Source organism: Leptidea sinapis, chromosome 43 (assembly GCF_905404315.1).
Source record: "Leptidea sinapis chromosome 43, ilLepSina1.1, whole genome shotgun sequence".
Taxonomy (NCBI): Eukaryota; Metazoa; Arthropoda; class Insecta; order Lepidoptera; family Pieridae; genus Leptidea; species Leptidea sinapis.
Genome location: NC_066307.1, coordinates 8,749,609 through 8,769,244, shown reverse-complemented (window position 1 = coordinate 8,769,244; position 19,636 = coordinate 8,749,609). Strand labels below are relative to the sequence as shown.

Sequence of the window (19,636 nt, the reverse complement as noted above, 5' to 3'; positions counted from 1 at the left end):
CACAGTAGGCCAGCCTCTACACAGTTGTTGTCACTTCACAAATCCGACCGATATTTAAAAATGGAGAAACATAAATAAATCAAAGCATATTATAGGTCATTGTGATCCAATTGTAAATTTATTAAGCTTCTTAAATACGCTGAAACAATCTTATTTAAATTGATCATTATTATTATGAAATTACCATTTAAGATACTACCAGTACTAGCTACCTATTTATTACCTATACTAAGTAGGTCCAAATTTCAACGGTTGTGTTACGTTTTTCGTACTTAAATCAAAATAAAAGTCAAAAAAATCTTTATTCACTGTAAAACTTTATAAGTTATTTAGTGCAAGTCAGGATGAAGTACAAAAGTTACAATAGCTTTCAAATGAGTATAACAATATTCATTAACAAAATTTAGAACATTAATTCCAACTATCTTTATCATTCAAATAATCTTTCACATTACAATAGGCCTTAGATGTAAATTTATTTTTTACGACACATTTAAATAGGTAATATTTTAATTTCATTTGGGAGTTTATTATAAAATATAACACAATCCACTTTAAAAGATTTAGCAATTTTACGGAGCCTAGTAGATGGAATTGCGAGCTTATGTTTGTTTCGAGTATTGGCACTATGTATATCACTATTCTTTTTAAATTGGCTAATATTTTTATGAGCGTATAGGAGGTTCACGTATATGTACTGGCAGTGTACTGTCATAATATTTATTTCAATTAACTTTTCTCTCAATGAATCCCTTGAACGCATTTTATAGACTGCTCGAATTGGTCTTTTCTGCAGCACCAATATGTTTTCAATATCTGCAGCCCTACCCCACAATATAATTCCGTAAGACATCACACTATGAATATATATCGATATATATAGATCAAGAGCCGACCGCAAAAAATTTTTTTGTTTTTGTTAATTTAATACCTAAGAGGACGTGTGAACTGTGAAAGTCTAGCTTGCGTCGTGGTCCTGTTCAAGGTCGTGTGTACCTGTTACCTATACCTATTTATATAGTTCCTTCTTTTTGAAGGAAAAATTAAGAATAAATAAATTAAGAATGTTGATTTAAAATTATGATTACATACCTATTTATTTTATAGATAAAACTAAGCTATTTTTATAAGGTGACGCTGTCTAGGTAGGCACCTACCATTTTAGGTAAAGGAGACAACCCTAATGTCGTCAGAAGAGGTAAGAGTCACGCGATAGAAAGAGAGCAATTAATAGCGCTGTGCGATCTGAATTACGCCTTATTGTATGGCCGCAAGAATTCGTATTTCTTTAATTGATTTTGCGAAGTTTTTTTCTGTTTAATATTCTTTGTCTCTGTTCAGGTCTACAGGCACAAGCCCCACGAGAGAAGAGACCAGTGATTTGATATCATTCGCCAGTCCCACCAGTAAGAGTGAATCAAAGGATTCCCATGCTACCCTCAAAGAGTATATCGACCAGATCGCTAAGTATGATTTTTTTTTAATCTATATACCTAATATATAATAACATCGATGTTTGTATGTTCCTTCTGGGCCGAAAAATGGACCTGTTATGATCAAAATTTTCTTTAAAAATCTTTAGATTAGCTCAGAAAGTTTGGTGCAAAAAAAATTTTTGTTTTTGGTGTTTTAATACCTATATTAAAAATAAAAAAGGAATAAAGCATGTCGTGTTTGTACATTTTAAATACATTGTTCTGATCAAATTAATAATATATTTAAAGTAAAATTGAGGATTTTAAATCAGTCATTAAACGTCAAAAACTTTATTATAATAATTCGAACATACATTTATGCCTCCGAATAAGTTTAAGTGATTTGAAATTATTGGTATCTATATCAACGAGTCCATACGATATGAACGAGACACAGTGAAGTATGGATGGGTTTACAAGTGAATAAATAAATAAAGTAATTGTATATTTAACCTTCCGAAATCGGCAGTGCCCCAGGGCACTAGATTTTTCAGATACAAAAAAACCGAGAGTGCCATACGGCACACTATTCCCTCGCCAAGTTCTGACGCTTATTTGGTTTACAAGATGGTTTATTTTGCATGGTCTTATAGCTTGTTTCAATAGCTTTCTGATAAATTCACTCAAATTATCATAATTATAAGCAATCTATTAATACACGTAAAATAATAGAGAACGCTGCACGAGCGCAAAAATCACGCCGATCTGAAGCATACCGCGCGATTAGTTTCCCGGAACTATTATTCTCTTTGAAGGAGTTGATGACCCATCCTGTTCCTGTAGATAGACTTGTTTTGGTAATCCAGAGAGGATGTATGAAAGAGTTGTTATATGATTTATCAGACAGATAGAAAACGATGTTCGGCCACAAGAAGTGAAAACTACATAAAGGCGAGGTTTTTAATATGAAATATCTTCAACCTTTTTGTCGTATATTCATAAAGTACAGTAACACATACAGTACAGTAAATGCAATGGTATAATAATTGTATGTATTTATGTATCCTGATATTTTTTTTGGTTTTGGGGTAAAAGATCCGTGTAGATTTATATGCATTTGGTAAAGAGGTGCTTTTGACATTTCGAAAACTATTTAATGTTATTGTTTTATGAAGATATGAAACCTTTTTCTAGGCTGGGCCAGCAGACTGAAGAAATCACGTTAAACGCAACCGAAAACCCAAGCACAATGAACAACCAGTACAACCAAAGACCGGGCGCTCCGTTCTACCCTCCGTATTACAATTACCCGCCCCCTTTCCCGCACCCGCCCCCATACCCTCCTCCGACACCTTACGGCATGCCTGCCCCAGTCAACTATTCCTACTACCCCGTTCCCGGCACCCCAGAGCAACCACCTGCCTACAGACCGAACTCAATGTATCCAGCCGTACCTTATTCTCAAACAAGGATGGCAATTCCGACCCCGTATATTCCTTATCAGCCCCCCCGGTACAACTATAATACCACAAACATGATAACGAGACCGCCCCGGCCGGCGAGCCTGTATCCACAGCTGAGTCAGATGCACACATACCCGACACAAAATGTCGCACAAAAAGTCAATAATAATGTTAATAATAATAATAATACTAGTGTTAACGCAAAAGTTGAGCCGAACGTTGAAAATGTCGAGGTCAAGATGAGGAAATCATCAGAGGTGAGTGTAGACATATATTTTATCTTTGTAGCATTTCGCGTGTGGTGCCGCATCAGAATAGCACCACCCCATCTCCCGTCGGTGTTGTAGCGTGGCGATTATGGCAAAACCTCCCAAACATGACAGACACGATCTTTAGGGCAGACCTTTGTCCAGCAGTGGACGTCTTCCGGCTGATTACGAGTTGCCCTGGATGTACTCGATAAAATGCAAACGGATTAACATAATTGCAACACCCAGTTGTTAAGCCCTGGAGAAGTAAAAAGAGTTACTTTCAGTATTATATTATCGGTATTGATTAGTTATGACAAAACCTCGGTGCCTGCGAATTTAGTATATTTGCCAACTGTCCTGTACTTCCCCGGGGCATAGAAAGAATAAGAAAGTCCCAGGCTTAAAGGTATCGTAACAACGGTGCCTTTTTCTGCCATGAAGCGTGGCGATTATGGCAAAACCTCCCAAACATGACAGACACGATCTTTAGGGTAGACCTTTGTCCAGCAGTGGACGTCTTCCGGCTGATTACGAGTTGCCCTGGATGTACTCGATAAAATGCAAAGGGATTAACATAATTGCAACACCCAGTTGTTAAGCCCTGGAGAAGTAAAAAGAGTTACTTTCAGTATTATATTATCGGTATTGATTAGTTATGACAAAACCTCGGTGCCTGCGAATTTAGTATATTTGCCAACTGTCCTGTACTTCCCCGGGGCATAGAAAGAATAAGAAAGTCCCAGGCTTAAAGGTATCGTAACAACGGTGCCTTTTTCTGCCATGAAGCAGTAATGTGTGAGAGTAAATTTCTGCTCGTCTCGTCCCTTATTGACATTAAAAAAAAATCTTTCAGTCCAACGAAGCGGCGGATACTATAGGGAGTTTGCCGAAGACCAGCAACCTCATTGACTTTGGCCGCAAGCCCAGCGGACAAGGTAGCGTAAGAGTCAGTGTGTTGGAAGCATTCGATCCGCTTTTGACTGACAAAAATCATTCGGGTGAGTGGTCCGTGTCTCATCTCTCATTATATGGTTTTGATGGCAACATGTTTTGGCTTCGTTCACTCTTATTAATGTACGAAAATTTATGCACGATATTGATTTGTCAAAAAGAATTCCCACGATCATGGGCGTCGGGAGGATTCCATATATAGGAGGAGAGGTAAATTTTTTTAAGCAGATAGAGCAATAGGAAATAGCTTTATTACTCACAGAGCAATCTGCGAGGGTCATTACAAAATCTATTTGAAACTTCTCAAACAAATTCGTCTTTTCTTTTCTTGGATGATTTTCAATCTCAAATTCAAAAAAATCTAGATTCGATGTATCAATCTCGATTGTATGAAACGTGCATTCATTGGTAGATGGACAGATGACGGATAAAATCTTGTAAAAAACGGAGATAGCCGAAATACACTACGTTTTAAGCAACTGTTCGCTTTCAAAATTAGTCGGATTATACTTCGTCGGCAATCGCCATACATACTGTAATTACTACTATTTCAGACTTATGTCAAGTCATTGCACTTTTCATACTAATTTCAATTTCAATTTTTACTTAGGCAGTCCCCCCTCTTATGACGTAGTATTTACATCCCCTTTGCCGAGCGGAGCACTGCGAATTGTGTTTGACATCGGCTGCCTCTTCTCTGAACCCTCTTTCCGCTCCTATGGCGTAAGGGCGCGATTATATATGATTCTCCTGTTTGGGCAGCTGAAAGCCGTACCTCGCTACGCCCATGCCCACGATGCATATTTTGGAAAAGCAAATCACTTTCTGTGTAATAAAGTAAATAAAGATATTTTGGCACAGTTATCTTCCTTTTTAATTGTTGTTTCCTCAGGTCATTTACTATGTTATTATTCACACAAATTTTTGCCAGGTCTTTTTTGATAAGTGGAGCTCGTGAACAATATTAATTCTGTTTAAATATTGCAAAAACATTTGCCATTAGAACCTCTGGGATTTTTATTTGCAAATAAAAATATATTATTTTTAGTATGGCCATTAATTGAGTTTTTTTGGTACACATTTAAATAAAACACTTTTTAATGGATTAAAACGCGTTAAATTGTAAGTACATTAGTTTTGTAAACCGCAGGCCCCTTTAAAACGTGCTCTTAAAAGGTAACGAAACGCCGGGTTAGCTGAAATAATAACAAAAATGTAAGTTTTACGCAAAAACTAATGTCAAAACAGATTAACAATAACTTCACGCGTTTTAATCCTTTAAAAAGTTTATTTAAATGTATGGTTTAGTTGAAGTGAGGTAGTTTCATGATTCATTTGGGGTCAAAATTTCATGGAAAGTGTTTTTTTTGTGAATAATAAGTAGCACATTTGGATGGACTAAAATTTCTGTTATAGACAGCGCTCGTACATATACACACAAAAAATAAATAACGGGTTCCACTCCGGGAGTGCCGGCAGAATTAAAAACTTTAACATTAACGTTAGGGAATAATTTCGCACGAATTGATTTATTTATCAGTATAAAAGAACTAACATTCATGTGGTCTTATACAATATACCTTAATTGCGTTATCGTACACAGAAATGACAATTTATATTACATAAAAAAATTAACACTTCAGAACTATTACAATTGTTTTACATTAAAAACTTTATCTCTCAGAAAAATCAACGTTCATCCATAATTTCAACGACTGTCTTACGAATTTTCGATCAGGTCACGTGTCCTGACGCGAGTTTAACATTTTATACCCATCCTAAGAAAAGTGCTCAACGCCGCTAAAGAAGTTTTCACTTTAACAAGAGTAAAAATGGATTATTTGATTATATTGAGTAACTTTATTGAATTAACGAAATTTCACCAAGGGATGAAAGTTAGCGATTCCTAATGAGGGTGCAATTTGAAAACTCCCGATTAGATGAAGACACAGAAAACCAAAATCATTTATATTTTAGCAAATTAACTGCTTGTAACAGTTTGAAATGTAGAAAATTAATTAAACGCAAAGTGCTCTTTAAAAACATTAAGGCTGACACATACTTTGTATGTAAATTGTAACTAAGCTGTTAGCATCGTAGTCAATTAAATTTTTTAATACACAAACAAAAAAAGGAAATGAAGGACGCGTTACAAATGTATTTATTTCCACTCAGAAGCGTCAACTTTCGTCCCGGTGCTAAAAAAATAGTAAACACACCTTGTGCAGTAAATAAAAAAGCCTCAAATCACGTTTTATGGACGAGGCCAAGTCGAGGTCAATGATCTGGGACATTTCTTACTTTACTCCCGTATGTAATATACTACATATGTAACTTTTCTGTCTGCAAAACCACGTTAGTAAGTAATTATAATAAAACTTTTCGGTTATTTTTTTTGTATGTAATAAATCATGCGACATTCGACTCGTTTGTCACATCCTCAGAATATAGAACAAACCAGACGGAATCAATCAATCACATTTCTACACAGCGCATTGTGTCTGAATACAAAATACCTCCCTTCCCGCGCCCCACAGTCCCGCTGACTCCTGCCAACGCTCCGTACATTACCGCCTTTAGGGCTTATTTAATAAATTCAATATTGTATTAAAATTAATTGAAAATGTCCTACTTACACATGAAATGTAATCCCGTTCGATTTCTTCACATGTCTGGTTGCATTTTTGCAACTGAGAAGTTTTCTGGTTTGTTCTGTATTTTGAGGTCACACCAGTGGGAGTCTCCTTTGCACAGGATGCCGGCTAGATTATGGGTACCACAACGGCGCCTATTTCTACCGTGAAGCAGTGATGAGTAAACATTACTGTGTTTCGGTCTGAAGGGCGCCGTATCTAGTGAAATTACTGGGAAAATGTGACTTAACATCTGATGTATCAAGGTGACGAGCGCAATTGTAGTGCCGCTCAGAATTTTTTGGGTTTTTCTAGAATCCTGAGCGGCACTGCATTTTAATGGGCAGGGCGTATCAATTACCATCAGCTGAACGTCCTGCTCGTCTCGTCCCTTATTATCATAAAAAAAAAGAAACACCGGCAAGAAGACAGTTTCCGAGTAGGTGAAGTATAAATTTTCAATTAACATTTGAACGAGTGCTGTCTAATTCATAATAATATGTCTTCAATAATCTAGCAAAGTATTTTCGTTTGTGTTCATTTTGTTTATTAACTATCGTTTGGTTACTACTCTTAATAATACATGTTTTGTTGAATGTATTAATATTTGTTAAAATATTATTAGTTATAATTGGTATGTAATACTATAATTTACTTTTTAACCTCAGTCCTACTATAACAATTTGGGCTTACCCTATTAAATATTAATTCTGTGTAAATTTTATTGATATATGCATAAACCCCCTTATTCATAATGGTCCGCTAACTTTAATCAGCCGCTAAGGAGTGTTATTTCTCAGTCTGACTTAGGTCAATAGAAGAAGACAGAGTGAGAATTAGCAATGCTTTAAGTTAGCAGACTATTATGAATAAGGGGATAGACTAATCACGTCGTATAAAAACAAAGCAAAAAATATGGAACATGCCTAATTACACTGTGATAAGCATTGACGGCTATATCTATACATTGCCGCATTTACTCAAGTTGTTTTAAATATTCTTCGTGAATAAGGAGAAATGTAAAACATTTTTTGAGTACAGGTTACGTATGTTGATTTTAGATACCGATTCGGACAGTGACAGTTGACACACGCCTAAGTAGAAGAGTGTGCTTACATTGTCTTTAAGGCGACACTAAATGCCAGCGACCTTGAGCGATATGAGTTCACGGCTGCCGGCCCGCCATCTATGTAACAAAGCCAATATTTTCAAAATTCTTACGTGGAAAACAGTTTATGTACAATCCTCGTTATTCACTACTAATCTGAATTAATTAACCTACAAAAAAAGGTACAAGCTATAAGAATAACTTTTCTGAGAGAAGTACCAAAAAATGCGTCACGCCATGCCAAAAAAATTGTTTAACTTCAAAGAAAATTGGTAGTTCAAAAAGGCTCAGCAGTGTTAACTATAACCAACAGCGAGCATTAGCAACCTACAAATAAGACTTAAGGATATGTGTAACAGGATCAAGTATTGTTCATATCTCGAAATGCTATACTTTCACCACAAAACTTGTTTAAAAACACCATGTTTGCGTGTTTTCTGCTTACTCTTCGCCTTAAGGACACTTTTGCCGTTCCGCTATTTCCGCAGACCGGGAATGATATGTCCATAAATATATATAGAATGTCCATTGGATGTATGATATAATATATCTACTATGGACTGATTTTTCCATCGTAATTTTATATTGTTACCATCTGCTTACTATTCATTCAAATACTAATTTGTGTACAGAGTACGCGATAGGCAGTGAAAGTTCTAGCGTGTATGAAGAATACGATCCGTTGGATTTTCTGTACGGAGAGACAGAATTGCGAGAGACACCCGTTTATGCCAGTATCACGCCCAAACGAGACGCAGTCCTGCCGTCTCCACCGCCGAAGTCCGTACAATGTGTTGCCCCCACAAAGAGACCTACCACGGTAAGATACCTATGGTTAAAGTTAAAATAATTAGAGACGTGAAGATCGCGAAGCGAAAACGAAAGAACCTTAGAGTAAGAAACTAAAAACAAAATAAATATGCTATTTTTGTATTACACATTATTACTTCTCATCACTTCATTTGTTTCGGTTTTTTTTTGTATTTCAAGTTTGATCTGCAATCAGTCACAAGATTATAAGCAAATGAGTTGGGTGTGTATGATGTTTAGACGAAGAGACCAGTGTCTCCAAGAACACACTGCCTTCCTAGAACACATCCTTCCTTTTCTGCCTTTTAATTGCTGTGGAACGGATTAAGATGATATTAGCCAGGGTATTTGGGTGGGGCTAGATCCGATGAGGATATTTCCTTTTGATTTCTCCATCTAATAATAATATGATAATATTGACACAATTTTTCACAAATTATCTTGTCCCAAATTAGGCACAGCCTGTATATATATAAATACATATAAACATTCATGAATCGGAAGCAAGCATCCATATTCATCATATAAATGTTTGCACGTACCGGGATTCGAACCCGGGACCTCTAGCAGTCTAACATGCGTAGGATAAACTAATCTGGTCGAATCAAATCGGATGAAAACATGTGCATGCCCTGTGCTGCCTCGGGGCGTAAAAAGAATAGGGTAGTCCCAGGTCCAAGGGTGTCGTAAGAGGCGACTACGGGCTTTTTGAAAGTGGGAGAGTCACGCTGCTGCCTTATGACGTCAGCACAATCGGGCCAGGCTCGTCCGGGTTACTTACCACACTCGCACAGAATACCGGCGTGAAGTAGCGGCCTAGTGCCGCTATGTTTCGCATAGGTTAGTGTCGAGGACCGGAGGCCATTCCCCCCCCCCCTGTCCCCCCCCCCCAACAAAATATGAGAGCGGTATTTAAAGAGAAATTACCCCAGGAGGGTACCGGCTCTTGTAGAGCCAGAGAATCCCTCCCCGAGCATTCGCGCTCGGGCTGCCCCTCGTATTCTGGGGAGGGCACAGTACCGCGTATGTCACAGGACAAACAGGGCAGCAACACCACGGCACCCCGCTCCACGCTTGATGTGGACTTTTGTAACATCCGGGGAATTCACTCCAACTTAAACGCCGTCCACCACCACCTTGAGACGGCGCAGCCGGCCTTGTGTTTCCTTACGGAGACGCAGATATCTCGACCTAGCGATACGTCATATTTAACGTACCCCGGGTACAAAATTGAGCATAATTTCATGCCTCATACCGGGGTATGTGTGTACGTTAGGGAGGATATCGGCTGTCGCCGTCTCGGCAATTTTGAGGGTAGGGGCCTGTCTACTCTCTGGCTCCGCGTAGATTAGAGGACCGCGTCCGCATCTATGCGTGTGTCTACAGGTCCCATAGTGGTAACGCAGAAACGGATCACCTCATGGGCTGCGTTCAAGCGGCATTTGATGACGTGCTTGCTCAGATCCCCTCCGCTGAAATCGTAGTCTTGGGTGATTTCAACGGGCACAATGCCGAATGGCTTGGATCACGTACCACAGACTACGCAGGGCGATCTGTGCATAATTTTGCATTGGCGTATGGTCTGTCCCAATTGGTTGAGTCGCCGACGCGGCTCCCGGATGTGGATAGCCACATGCCGTCCTTATTAGATCTTCTGCTGACCCGATGGTTACCAGGTCTCTGTCGACGCCCCTCTCGGAACGTCCGACCATTGCCTGGTCAGGAGTGTAGTACCTATCCGACGCCAACGTCGCAGACCACCAGCGACCCGCCGCGTTTGGCACTACAAGTCAGCAGATTGGGATAGGATGCGTTCCTTTTTTGCATCCTACCCTTGGGGCAGGGTTTGTTTCCTTTCAGATGATCCTAGTGCCTGCGCCGTTGCAGTAGCCGATGTGATACTGCAGGGCATGGATATTTTTATACCAAGCTCTGTAGTACCGATCGGTGGCAGATCACAGCCCTGGTTCGATGCGTCGGTTAAAGCAGCATCTGACTGCAAAAAACAGGCGTATCGAACTTGGGTTGCGGCGCTGGGCTCAAAGGATCCGAACTGCAAAGTTCTGAAGAGGAAATATAACCGTGCCTCCAGATTTTTTAAGCGGCAAATCGCCCGTGCGAAATCGAAGCACGTCGTCAAAATTGGCGAGCAGCTTTCCAGTTACCCGACCGGAACACGCAAGTTCTGGTCGTTGTCGAAAGCTGCTCTTGGTAACTTCAACCAGCCGTCCATGCCGCCGTTGCACATGAGGAATGACACCCTGGCCCATACGGCAAAAGAGAAAGCCGATCTCCTGTGCACTCTTTTTCCTCCAACTCGACTCTTGACGACAACCGAAAAACACCGCCGACCATCCCGCGGTGTCAGAGCTCCATGCCCGAAGTACAGTTCCGACAGAAAACTGTTAGGCGAGCTCTGTTTTCGTTGGACGTCAGGAAGTCGAGCGGGCCGGATGGCATTTCTCCAATCGTGCTTAGAACGTGTGCCCCTGAGTTGACGCCGGTGCTAACGCGTTTATTCCGGCACTCTTATTCAAAAGGCGTAGTCCCTGATTCATGGAAGTCAGCCCTTGTCCATCCGATCCCAAAAAAAGGAGACAGTTCGGATCCGGCAAACTACAGGCCTATTGCTATTACCTCCCTACTCTCCAAAATTATGGAGAGCATAATTAACCGCCAGCTCTTGGTATACCTTGAGGGTCACCAGTTGATCAACGACCGGCAGTACGGCTTTCGCCATGGTCGGTCGACTGGCGATCTTCTGGTATACCTAACACACAGATGGGCGGCGGCTATTGAAAGCAAGGGGGAAGGCCTGGCAGTTGGTCTGGATATAGCGAAGGCCTTTGATCGTGTATGGCACAAGGCGCTCCTCGCAAAACTTCCATCATTTGGGCTTCCCGAGAGCTTATGCAAGTGGACCTCCAGCTTCCTCACTGGGCGCAGCATACAGGTCGTTATCGACGGTTATTGCTCGAATCCCAAGCCCGTGAACGCTGGAGTGCCCCAAGGCTGTGTGCTATCTCCCACGCTGTTTCTTCTGCATATCAATGATATGTTGGACACCGCCAACATGCATTGCTATGCAGACGACAGCACTGGTGATGCCGTATACACGGGCCATGCAGGTCTCTCTCGGGAAAACGTCGACCAGTGCCTGGAGAAACTTGTGTCTTCTATTGAGTCCTCTCCCAAGAAGGTCGCGGAATGGGGTAAGTTGAACCTTGTCCAATTTAACCCCCAGAAGACTCAAGTTTGCGCGTTTACCACTAAAAAAACCCCATTTGCCGTATCACCGCTCTTCGAGAACACTTCCCTTAAAGCCTCGCCTAGTATCGGAATACTGGGTCTCGAAATCTCGAGCAATTGCCAATTCCGTGGCCATCTGGAGGGCAAAGCCAAACTGGCTTCAAAGAAACTGGGCGTCATAAATAGAGCACGGCAATACTTCAAGCCGGCCCACATTCTAGCGCTCTACAAAGCGCAGGTCCGGCCTCACATGGAGTATTGCTGTCATCTCTGGTCTGGCGCACCCCAGTATCAGCTCGATCCATTTGACCGCGTGCAACGCAGAGCAGCTCGAATTGTCGGGGACCCAGTACTCTGTGAACGGCTGGATCACTTGGCGTTGCGTAGAGACGTCGCTTCATTGTGTGTCTTCTACCGCATTTATCACGGGGAGTGTTCCGAAGAGCTGTTCAACCTGATTCCTGCCGCCGAATTTCACCTTCGCACGACACGCCACAAGTTACGATATCATCCCCACCATCTGGATGTGTGGCGGTCCTCCACAGTGCGGTTTTCAAGGAGCTTTCTTCCTCGTACCACGAAGCTGTGGAATGAGCTTCTTTGAGCGGTGTTTCCGGGACGATACGACATGGGTATCTTCAAGAAAAGCGCGTACACCTTCCTTAAAGGCCGGCAACGCTCTTGTGATTCCTCTGGTGTTGCAGGAGAGTGTGGGCGGCGGTGATCACTTAACACCAGGTGACCCGTACGCTCGTTTGTCCTCCTATTCCATAAAAAAAAAAAAAAAAAAAAAAAAAACTTATTGAATGTAGGTATTTACAATACACTTTTCCACGTATAAAATAACAACGTTAGAGGCAAATCAACATTGCATCAATTCTTTATGAGCTTTATGGAGATAATGAACGTCAAATGTTTAAAATCAGTATAATTTGTATTATATTTCACTTGATAAAAGAGAGAACCCATATAGCCCAGTGGTTTGTGATCCCGCCTACTGAGCTATAGGTCCCGGGTTCGAATCCCGGTAGATGCAAACATTTATATGATGAATATGGATGTTTGTTTCCGAGTCATGGATGTTTATAACTATTTATGTATGTTTTAGTAAGTATATCGTATTAAATATAACGATGTCTTGTATCCATAGTACAGGCTATGCCTAGTTTGAGAAGATTTGTATAAAAGGGTGTTATTATATACTATATATATATTATTATATTACACGGAAGACCAGCGTTGTGGATTCTTTCGAAACCAAAACTATGCTGAGTTGGGGGCCCATTGGCGTCATTACATCATAATTAGAATAGTATAACTTTAAGAACTATTATCAGAATGTATGTAATGACGTCAATAAACATTTTTTTTTCTTCTTTCTTTCTATCATTATAATATATATAAATAATGTATTATATATTTTGGTTTCAGAATAAACTCTACGATTGTATAGTGAAAGTACATACCAGAAACTACGACAGTGAACATAAGGCTTTCTTGAAGATGGTGCTTGATGTTAGAAGTAAGTGATCGTTTGTAAATAGTAAAAAAGCGGCCAAGTGCGAGTCGGCATCGCCCATGAAGGGTTCCGTAGCAGCACGTAATAATATAATATAAAAGTTATATAGAAAGGAAAATGATATTAAATTATTTAAATGGAAAAGCAAAAGTCTTTACTCAAAATCATGCAGTGCAAATGAGCTCTCATCATTTATACGTATTAAAGAACTACCTACTAGATATCGTTTTAACCAATTTTCGGTGGAAGTTTGCATGGTAATGTACATCATATATTTTTTTTAGATCTATCATTCTCTTATTTTAGAAGTTACAGGGGGGGGGGACACATTTTACCTCTTTGGAAGTGTCTCTTGCGCAAACTATTCAGTTTAGGAAAAAATCATACTAGAAAAACAATTTATGCTGAATATATTATGGTGTGTTATAGAAAGGTTCGTGTATAGCGACGAGGTGAGCAACCGCGGACACGTGGTCGCGGCACGCTCTGGTGGCAAGTACCCTCCCAATACCAGCATCAAGATATTGGTGCACAATTCGCACACCGACGAACCCATCACGTTCACCTCAGATGGTGAGTGACTTCTTCTGAGTTTTAATTTTTGTTATGTTCCACATTGAAACAATTTAGACCAAAATGTTAATGACCATCATACTACAGACCAGCTGTTCGGGTTAATTCCAGCGGCCGAATTCCACCACCGGACATTACTTCAAAATGCAAAATACCGCCCGCATCACGTTGACATCTGGTATTCCACAATCGCGCGTTTTTCAAGAAATTTCTTTCAATTACCGGCTGCTGTTTTCCCGATCCGATGCGGCTTAGGGACCCTCAAGGAAAGAGCATACCCATCTTAAAGGCCGGCAACGCATCTCTTGACCACTGTTGGAACGGATGTCCATAGGCGGTTGCCTGACCACTTCCGTTGAGCCTCATGCCCGTTTGCCCCCTCTTATATAAAAAAGGATATTCACTTACATATTCTTTTGTTGTCAATTATTCCATTGTCTACCTATTATATAGTCCATCTTAATTTTATAGCATCTTAAACAGCATTTTAGAGATTTTTAACAGATCATTCCGTTTTCGGTAAACTACGGTCATTCTGTTAGGTAGTCTTACTATTTTTAAAGTTATACCTCTTTTGGCTCGTGTAAAAAATAAGAGTGTTTTTTATGATGAGTACGCGTGAGGTGAAAAACTACATATTGAAGTTGATCATCGTTGCCTAAGTTAACTCATGTACAGACTAGACACAGATCGAACCGAACATGCTGCTATTATTGAAGTTGATATTTAAAGGCTGTGTAAAAATTGTGAAATTTTTACAGTGTTTTGAAATATTGGAGGACGAGAACCGAAACTAATTTGTGTCTGCAATTTAGACCGCGACTATGCAAAGTGTCAGAAATTGGCTGGAAAATTTAGTTACATACAGCCCTAAGAAGGCACAGGTTTTTGCGTTTATAAAGTCAATTCTCAACTCAATTAGAGATATAAGGCGCAAATTCGGAAGGCCTCACATAGAGTACTACTGTTCTCACCTCTGGGCGGGCGCTTCCGAGTACCAGCTTCTTCCATATGACCGCATTCAACGAAGAGCGGCTCCAATCATCGACGATCTAGTCATACCGGCTTAATTCTTTGGCATTGCATACAGATCTCTCTGCATCTTCTCAACATAATATGCTTGATTTTTTATACCCGTACCTTCTCGGGAAAGCATTCTTAACATTTATTAATTATAGTTAATTAGTTCAGTATAGTAATAGTTTACTCTGTCGTTTTATTCTCTTTTTCAGTTGAGTCAACCGTAGAACATGTTATACTGACAGTGGTGTGTTCTCTCGACGAGGATATAAGAGAAGATATGTCTGAATATATGCTAAGGGTAAGAACACACATTTAAGTACGCACTAGTGTTTTCGTCGATACTTATTAAATATAAAAAAAGTATCACCAACACTCGCGGTGTTGGTGAAACAGCAACGGTCGGAATAAAAAAAAATGGATATTATTAATGTTAAAACTTAGTTAATTTACAACACTTTACATCTTTAAAAAGTAGTTAATTTGATTATATACAGTTACAGAGTTCTCGAACCGTATCATGTGTACTGAAATTGTGTATTTTTAAAGGATAAAATTATACATAATTTATGTAAAATAAATTCTGTTACAGAAAAGAGAAATAGTAATTATTATTTAAATTATAATTATGATAACTTATTCTAGGTATGGGGAGCCAAAGAATATTTAACGCCTGGCAGCTCGTTAAGCGAATACGACTACATAAGAGAATGTGTTCGATTAGAAAAAGATGTAAGATTGTCTCTGAGCGAGAGGAAAGATACGTCGCTCGCGAGGAGTGAACGAGACGACGCTCGAGATTCGCATCTCACATTAGACGACCTGTTGCCATCTCATGGAGTAACACAATCGCTGACGTTTGATAATCTTTCGATATTGCTAGGTGGGTATAAAATTAGTGTTAAAACAAAGAAAATAAATAGATTTTAGTAATGTTTTTAAATAGCCAAATAAGTTCAGATTTTTTTTTTATTTCCAATTAATTCCGTAACGGTATGGCAACATTTTTACCTTTGATAGGATATTAAAATATTTTTGAAATTTTGATATTAATTAGACAGTTAAAAATTAAGAACAATTCCCTAATTCGGTTTAATTGTTTATCTACACCCATGCTTTAAATCCTCCATTAAAGATTCTGAAACAGTTAGCTTATTGCCAACATTAAAACAACCATTACATCATCCAAAAGAGTGATGTAATGTTGTACTGAATTTCATAACAACACTCCTTTGTTTTTTTTTATCCCTTCATGCGCAAAGAGTTTCAACAGACAGCCACATTCTTATTGCTCGATGCGCTGTATCTGTATGAATTTCAAAAAAAGAACATTTTCGTTAACGCGCGTTCCACACTACCAGAACGTCGCGAGCCGTAAAAAAAAAGTAGGCTATTCGAATCCCCGCCATTTTTCTTCGATATTTTTATTGTTTTGTTTACAAAAAATGAGCGATTCATTTTAAACGCTGCAAAAGAACATTATACACGAGTGAATTTTAATAATTGCACCATACTAAATGTAAATAACTACTAAAATAAATAATTGTTTCATTAATACTTAGTTTATTTGTATATAATCAGTAATGAATGATATTAGGTTACTACTAGGACTGGTGTTTTAATGTTAGCAGTAAGCTAAATGTTCCAGAATCTTTTAGAGGATTCATATTCTGGGTGTAGATAAAGTCTTGTATGCAACTGTTGATGATTAGGTATTATAACACTCATGTGATAAATCCACATGTGTGAGTGTTTTAATATCCCTTATTACACAACAGTTGTATAAATAACTATAAAATGATTAATCACGATATGCTGCAGTGTGTCTCTAATAAGTATTAAGTATATATTATATGCTTCAATTTAAAATGTCGCGTCGGTTGCACAATAGATAGAACCGTTGTCTCTCCCACCACGGATGCCCGGTTTGTTTCCTCGCCCGCCACGTACTAATGAGTTTTCGGTTTTCGAATGCATATGTACCAACGTTTATTCGACCCTTTATAAGATCGGCAACGCTCTTGTGATTCTTCTGGTGCTACTGGAGTATGGGAAGAGTTGCCCATATCAGGTGACCCGTATGTTCTTACGCTGGTTTGTCCTCATCATCCATAAGATATTATTTTTATAATTTATAAGTCTGTGTTTTTTGAATTTCGCCCTTATTTAAAAAACATAAGCCAAAAATATCTTTTTTTTGTTTTTTCAAATTACCTTACCTTAAAAGTTTATTTATTTAAAACGGCCTTACTCGAGGTTTGTCGGTGTAGGCAGCGACTAGTTTCGGAAGCCGCGCCCTTTCAAGCCGCGCACTACGAGCGCAGATCCGCAGTATGAGACGGGACGTTATCGCGAACCCACTACACCTCATCCTGATGAAGAACCTCCGAATGGTCCAAAACTAGCCGGTGCCTACATTGATATACCGTGAGTAAAGCGGTTTTAAATAAATAAAGTTAATAATGTCTCACAAAAGTTTAAATAATTTAACATTGTAAGATACATATTTTATTAATTTGATGCCGATATTTAGATCCAATTGCATGAATCGTGAATGCGGAGGCGGCGAGAAACAATTGACACATTGACACTTGACACTAATAATACATCAATCTGTCCACTTGGCGTCTAGTTTTGGTCTTTGATTCCCTAATTCACGACACACACTACTGACGACGCGGTCCATACTTTCGGATATTTTTGTAACCATCCTCCCTATTAAAATTGTTAGGCTGATTTTTAATTTCTATTGCTTCTCTAACAAGCCGTGGGATGTATTGTCGTTCAGCAGAAATCACTCGTGGGTTATGCAGCTCGATCCAATGGTCGATACCGGCTTTAAGCAATGTGTTCGGCTATTGCAGATATTTAAGGATCGTTATTTTTGACTGCGCTGATGTGTTCCTTAACGCGTTGAGAAATAGTGGGTTTTTTTGACCGATTTAAATAATTTAACCTTGAATCTTAATTATATTTCTCGTTTAATCGGTTAGCATTAAGAATAATTGAAATAAATTACAGAGACGCTTGAGGGCGAGTTGTCTCGCGCCGTAGGTATAGTCGGCGCGGAAGGCAGCTGTTCGTCTTCGGGCGTGTTCCAGGCGGTGAAGGCGATCTGCGCACTCGCTCGCGTCGAGACACTGCATATCACTCACACGCTCAATGCGTTCGCACAGGCCTGCGTGGCCCAGGTTGGTACCACTTCTAGATGTGAAGGCTTCAATACAGAGCGGTCCCAAAGCAACTTCCTTCCACATACAAAAAAACTGTTGAATAAGCTTTCCAAAGACATGAATCATCATATCAGCCGAAAGACGTCCGTATTCCGGCGATTTTGACCAGATCCAATCCATGTTATGGGGGCCTACCAACACTGCATCTGCCGGTACGTGGTCTCCATTCATCTGTTCGTCGAACTATGTGCCCTGTCCACCACCACTTCTGTTTCGCAATCACTTGTGCTATGTGGATGACTTTAATCTCCTACGGATCTCCTCATTCGATTTCGCAGGGAAACTCCGAGCATACCCCTCTCCATTGAGCTACCATGAGCTTACTCATCAGACCCATATCTAGCGACCGCGACCTGGATACCTTTTTAATAAAACTTGTACGTCCATCTAAAAAGCCGGCAATGCTCCTGCAATTTGTCTGTTGTTCTTTTAGAGCCACTGGTCACTGCCATCCATCCTGGATGGCAGTGACCAATTAACATCAGGTGTCCAGTTTAGTCCAGCTGTACCATAAAATATGTCTTCCACATACAATCCGTGAAAACTTAACATCGATATGAAATGGGTTTTCAACTTTCTCCAAATTGACTTTCTTTGATGTTACCTATGACATGAACCCCTTGCATACCCTGAAGAATGTTTGTTGCTACGGTCAGATTTTCAAGAAAATACACTTGTAGCACTCATTATGTATTTATTGTGAAGCCTTCAAATCAAATCTAAATCACTTTATTCATGTAGGTCACGGAAATGACACTTATGAGTGTCAAAAAAAAAATTTTTTTTTCTTATTGAATTCTACCTCTACTTCGTAAAGGGTTGAAGTAATAAGAAGAAGTAGCAAGAATCTCATTGCGACTCTTTTGAATCAAGATTTACATTTTCATCGTTTTACAATTGATTTCAATTACAATATAATATGTAAAATGATGCAACAAACATACACATATGATATAACACACCTTCTGCTATGGAAACCATTAAAAAGCAGCTACTTTCTTGAAATTTCCATTAAAATATAATTTCGTTGAAATATTGTTTCGGCTTATTATATTTTTTTTTAATTCAGGTGACAGGTGCTATTCGGCCCGAGATCCAATCAGAGTCGGGCCCGTACTGTGCGGTGTCGGTGCGGGCGGCCAACGTGCGAGAAGCGCTGGTGCAGCAGTGCGGCCGCGTGCGAGACGCTGTACGCGGCCTTCTCTCGCTCTACACCAGGACAAAACTCTTGGACTTCCGACTTCCGGACTCACCCGCTGTTGTCTATGATATGGACAGTGAGTATACACAACGAGCTGCATGCATTTTAACACTTTTTCACCCATAAATGTTTGTAGTATATGACAAATATGTACGAAAAAAAAAATTGCTGTTCTTTGTGGACGTCCTTCGGGTAATGGCGCAACGGAAA

At 39.6% G+C, this 19,636-nt stretch overlaps 2 protein-coding genes across 5 annotated transcripts in view; one reads left to right on the top strand and one right to left on the bottom strand.

Annotated features, from left to right (window-relative positions):
* LOC126976967 (protein FAM50 homolog) overlaps window positions 1–19,636 on the bottom strand; it is a 278,663-nt gene that overhangs the window by 105,916 nt on the left and 153,111 nt on the right. The gene's annotated exons all lie outside the window — the stretch shown is intronic.
* The window catches only part of LOC126976951 (phosphatidylinositol 4-phosphate 3-kinase C2 domain-containing subunit alpha), a 77,214-nt gene that overhangs the window by 5,167 nt on the left and 52,411 nt on the right, over window positions 1–19,636 (top strand). For 3 of the 4 annotated variants that reach the window (XM_050825553.1, XM_050825552.1, XM_050825551.1), the window contains exons 3-12: window positions 1,342–1,467; window positions 2,610–3,135; window positions 3,983–4,127; window positions 8,454–8,641; window positions 13,312–13,402; window positions 13,829–13,972; window positions 15,205–15,293; window positions 15,638–15,875; window positions 18,014–18,183; window positions 19,295–19,502. In XM_050825553.1, the coding sequence (XP_050681510.1) occupies window positions 1,342–1,467; window positions 2,610–3,135; window positions 3,983–4,127; window positions 8,454–8,641; window positions 13,312–13,402; window positions 13,829–13,972; window positions 15,205–15,293; window positions 15,638–15,875; window positions 18,014–18,183; window positions 19,295–19,502 (1,925 nt within the window). The remainder of the gene's footprint in view (window positions 1–1,341; window positions 1,468–2,609; window positions 3,136–3,982; window positions 4,128–8,453; window positions 8,642–13,311; window positions 13,403–13,828; window positions 13,973–15,204; window positions 15,294–15,637; window positions 15,876–18,013; window positions 18,184–19,294; window positions 19,503–19,636) is intronic. The other variant, XM_050825554.1, reaches the window with a different exon arrangement.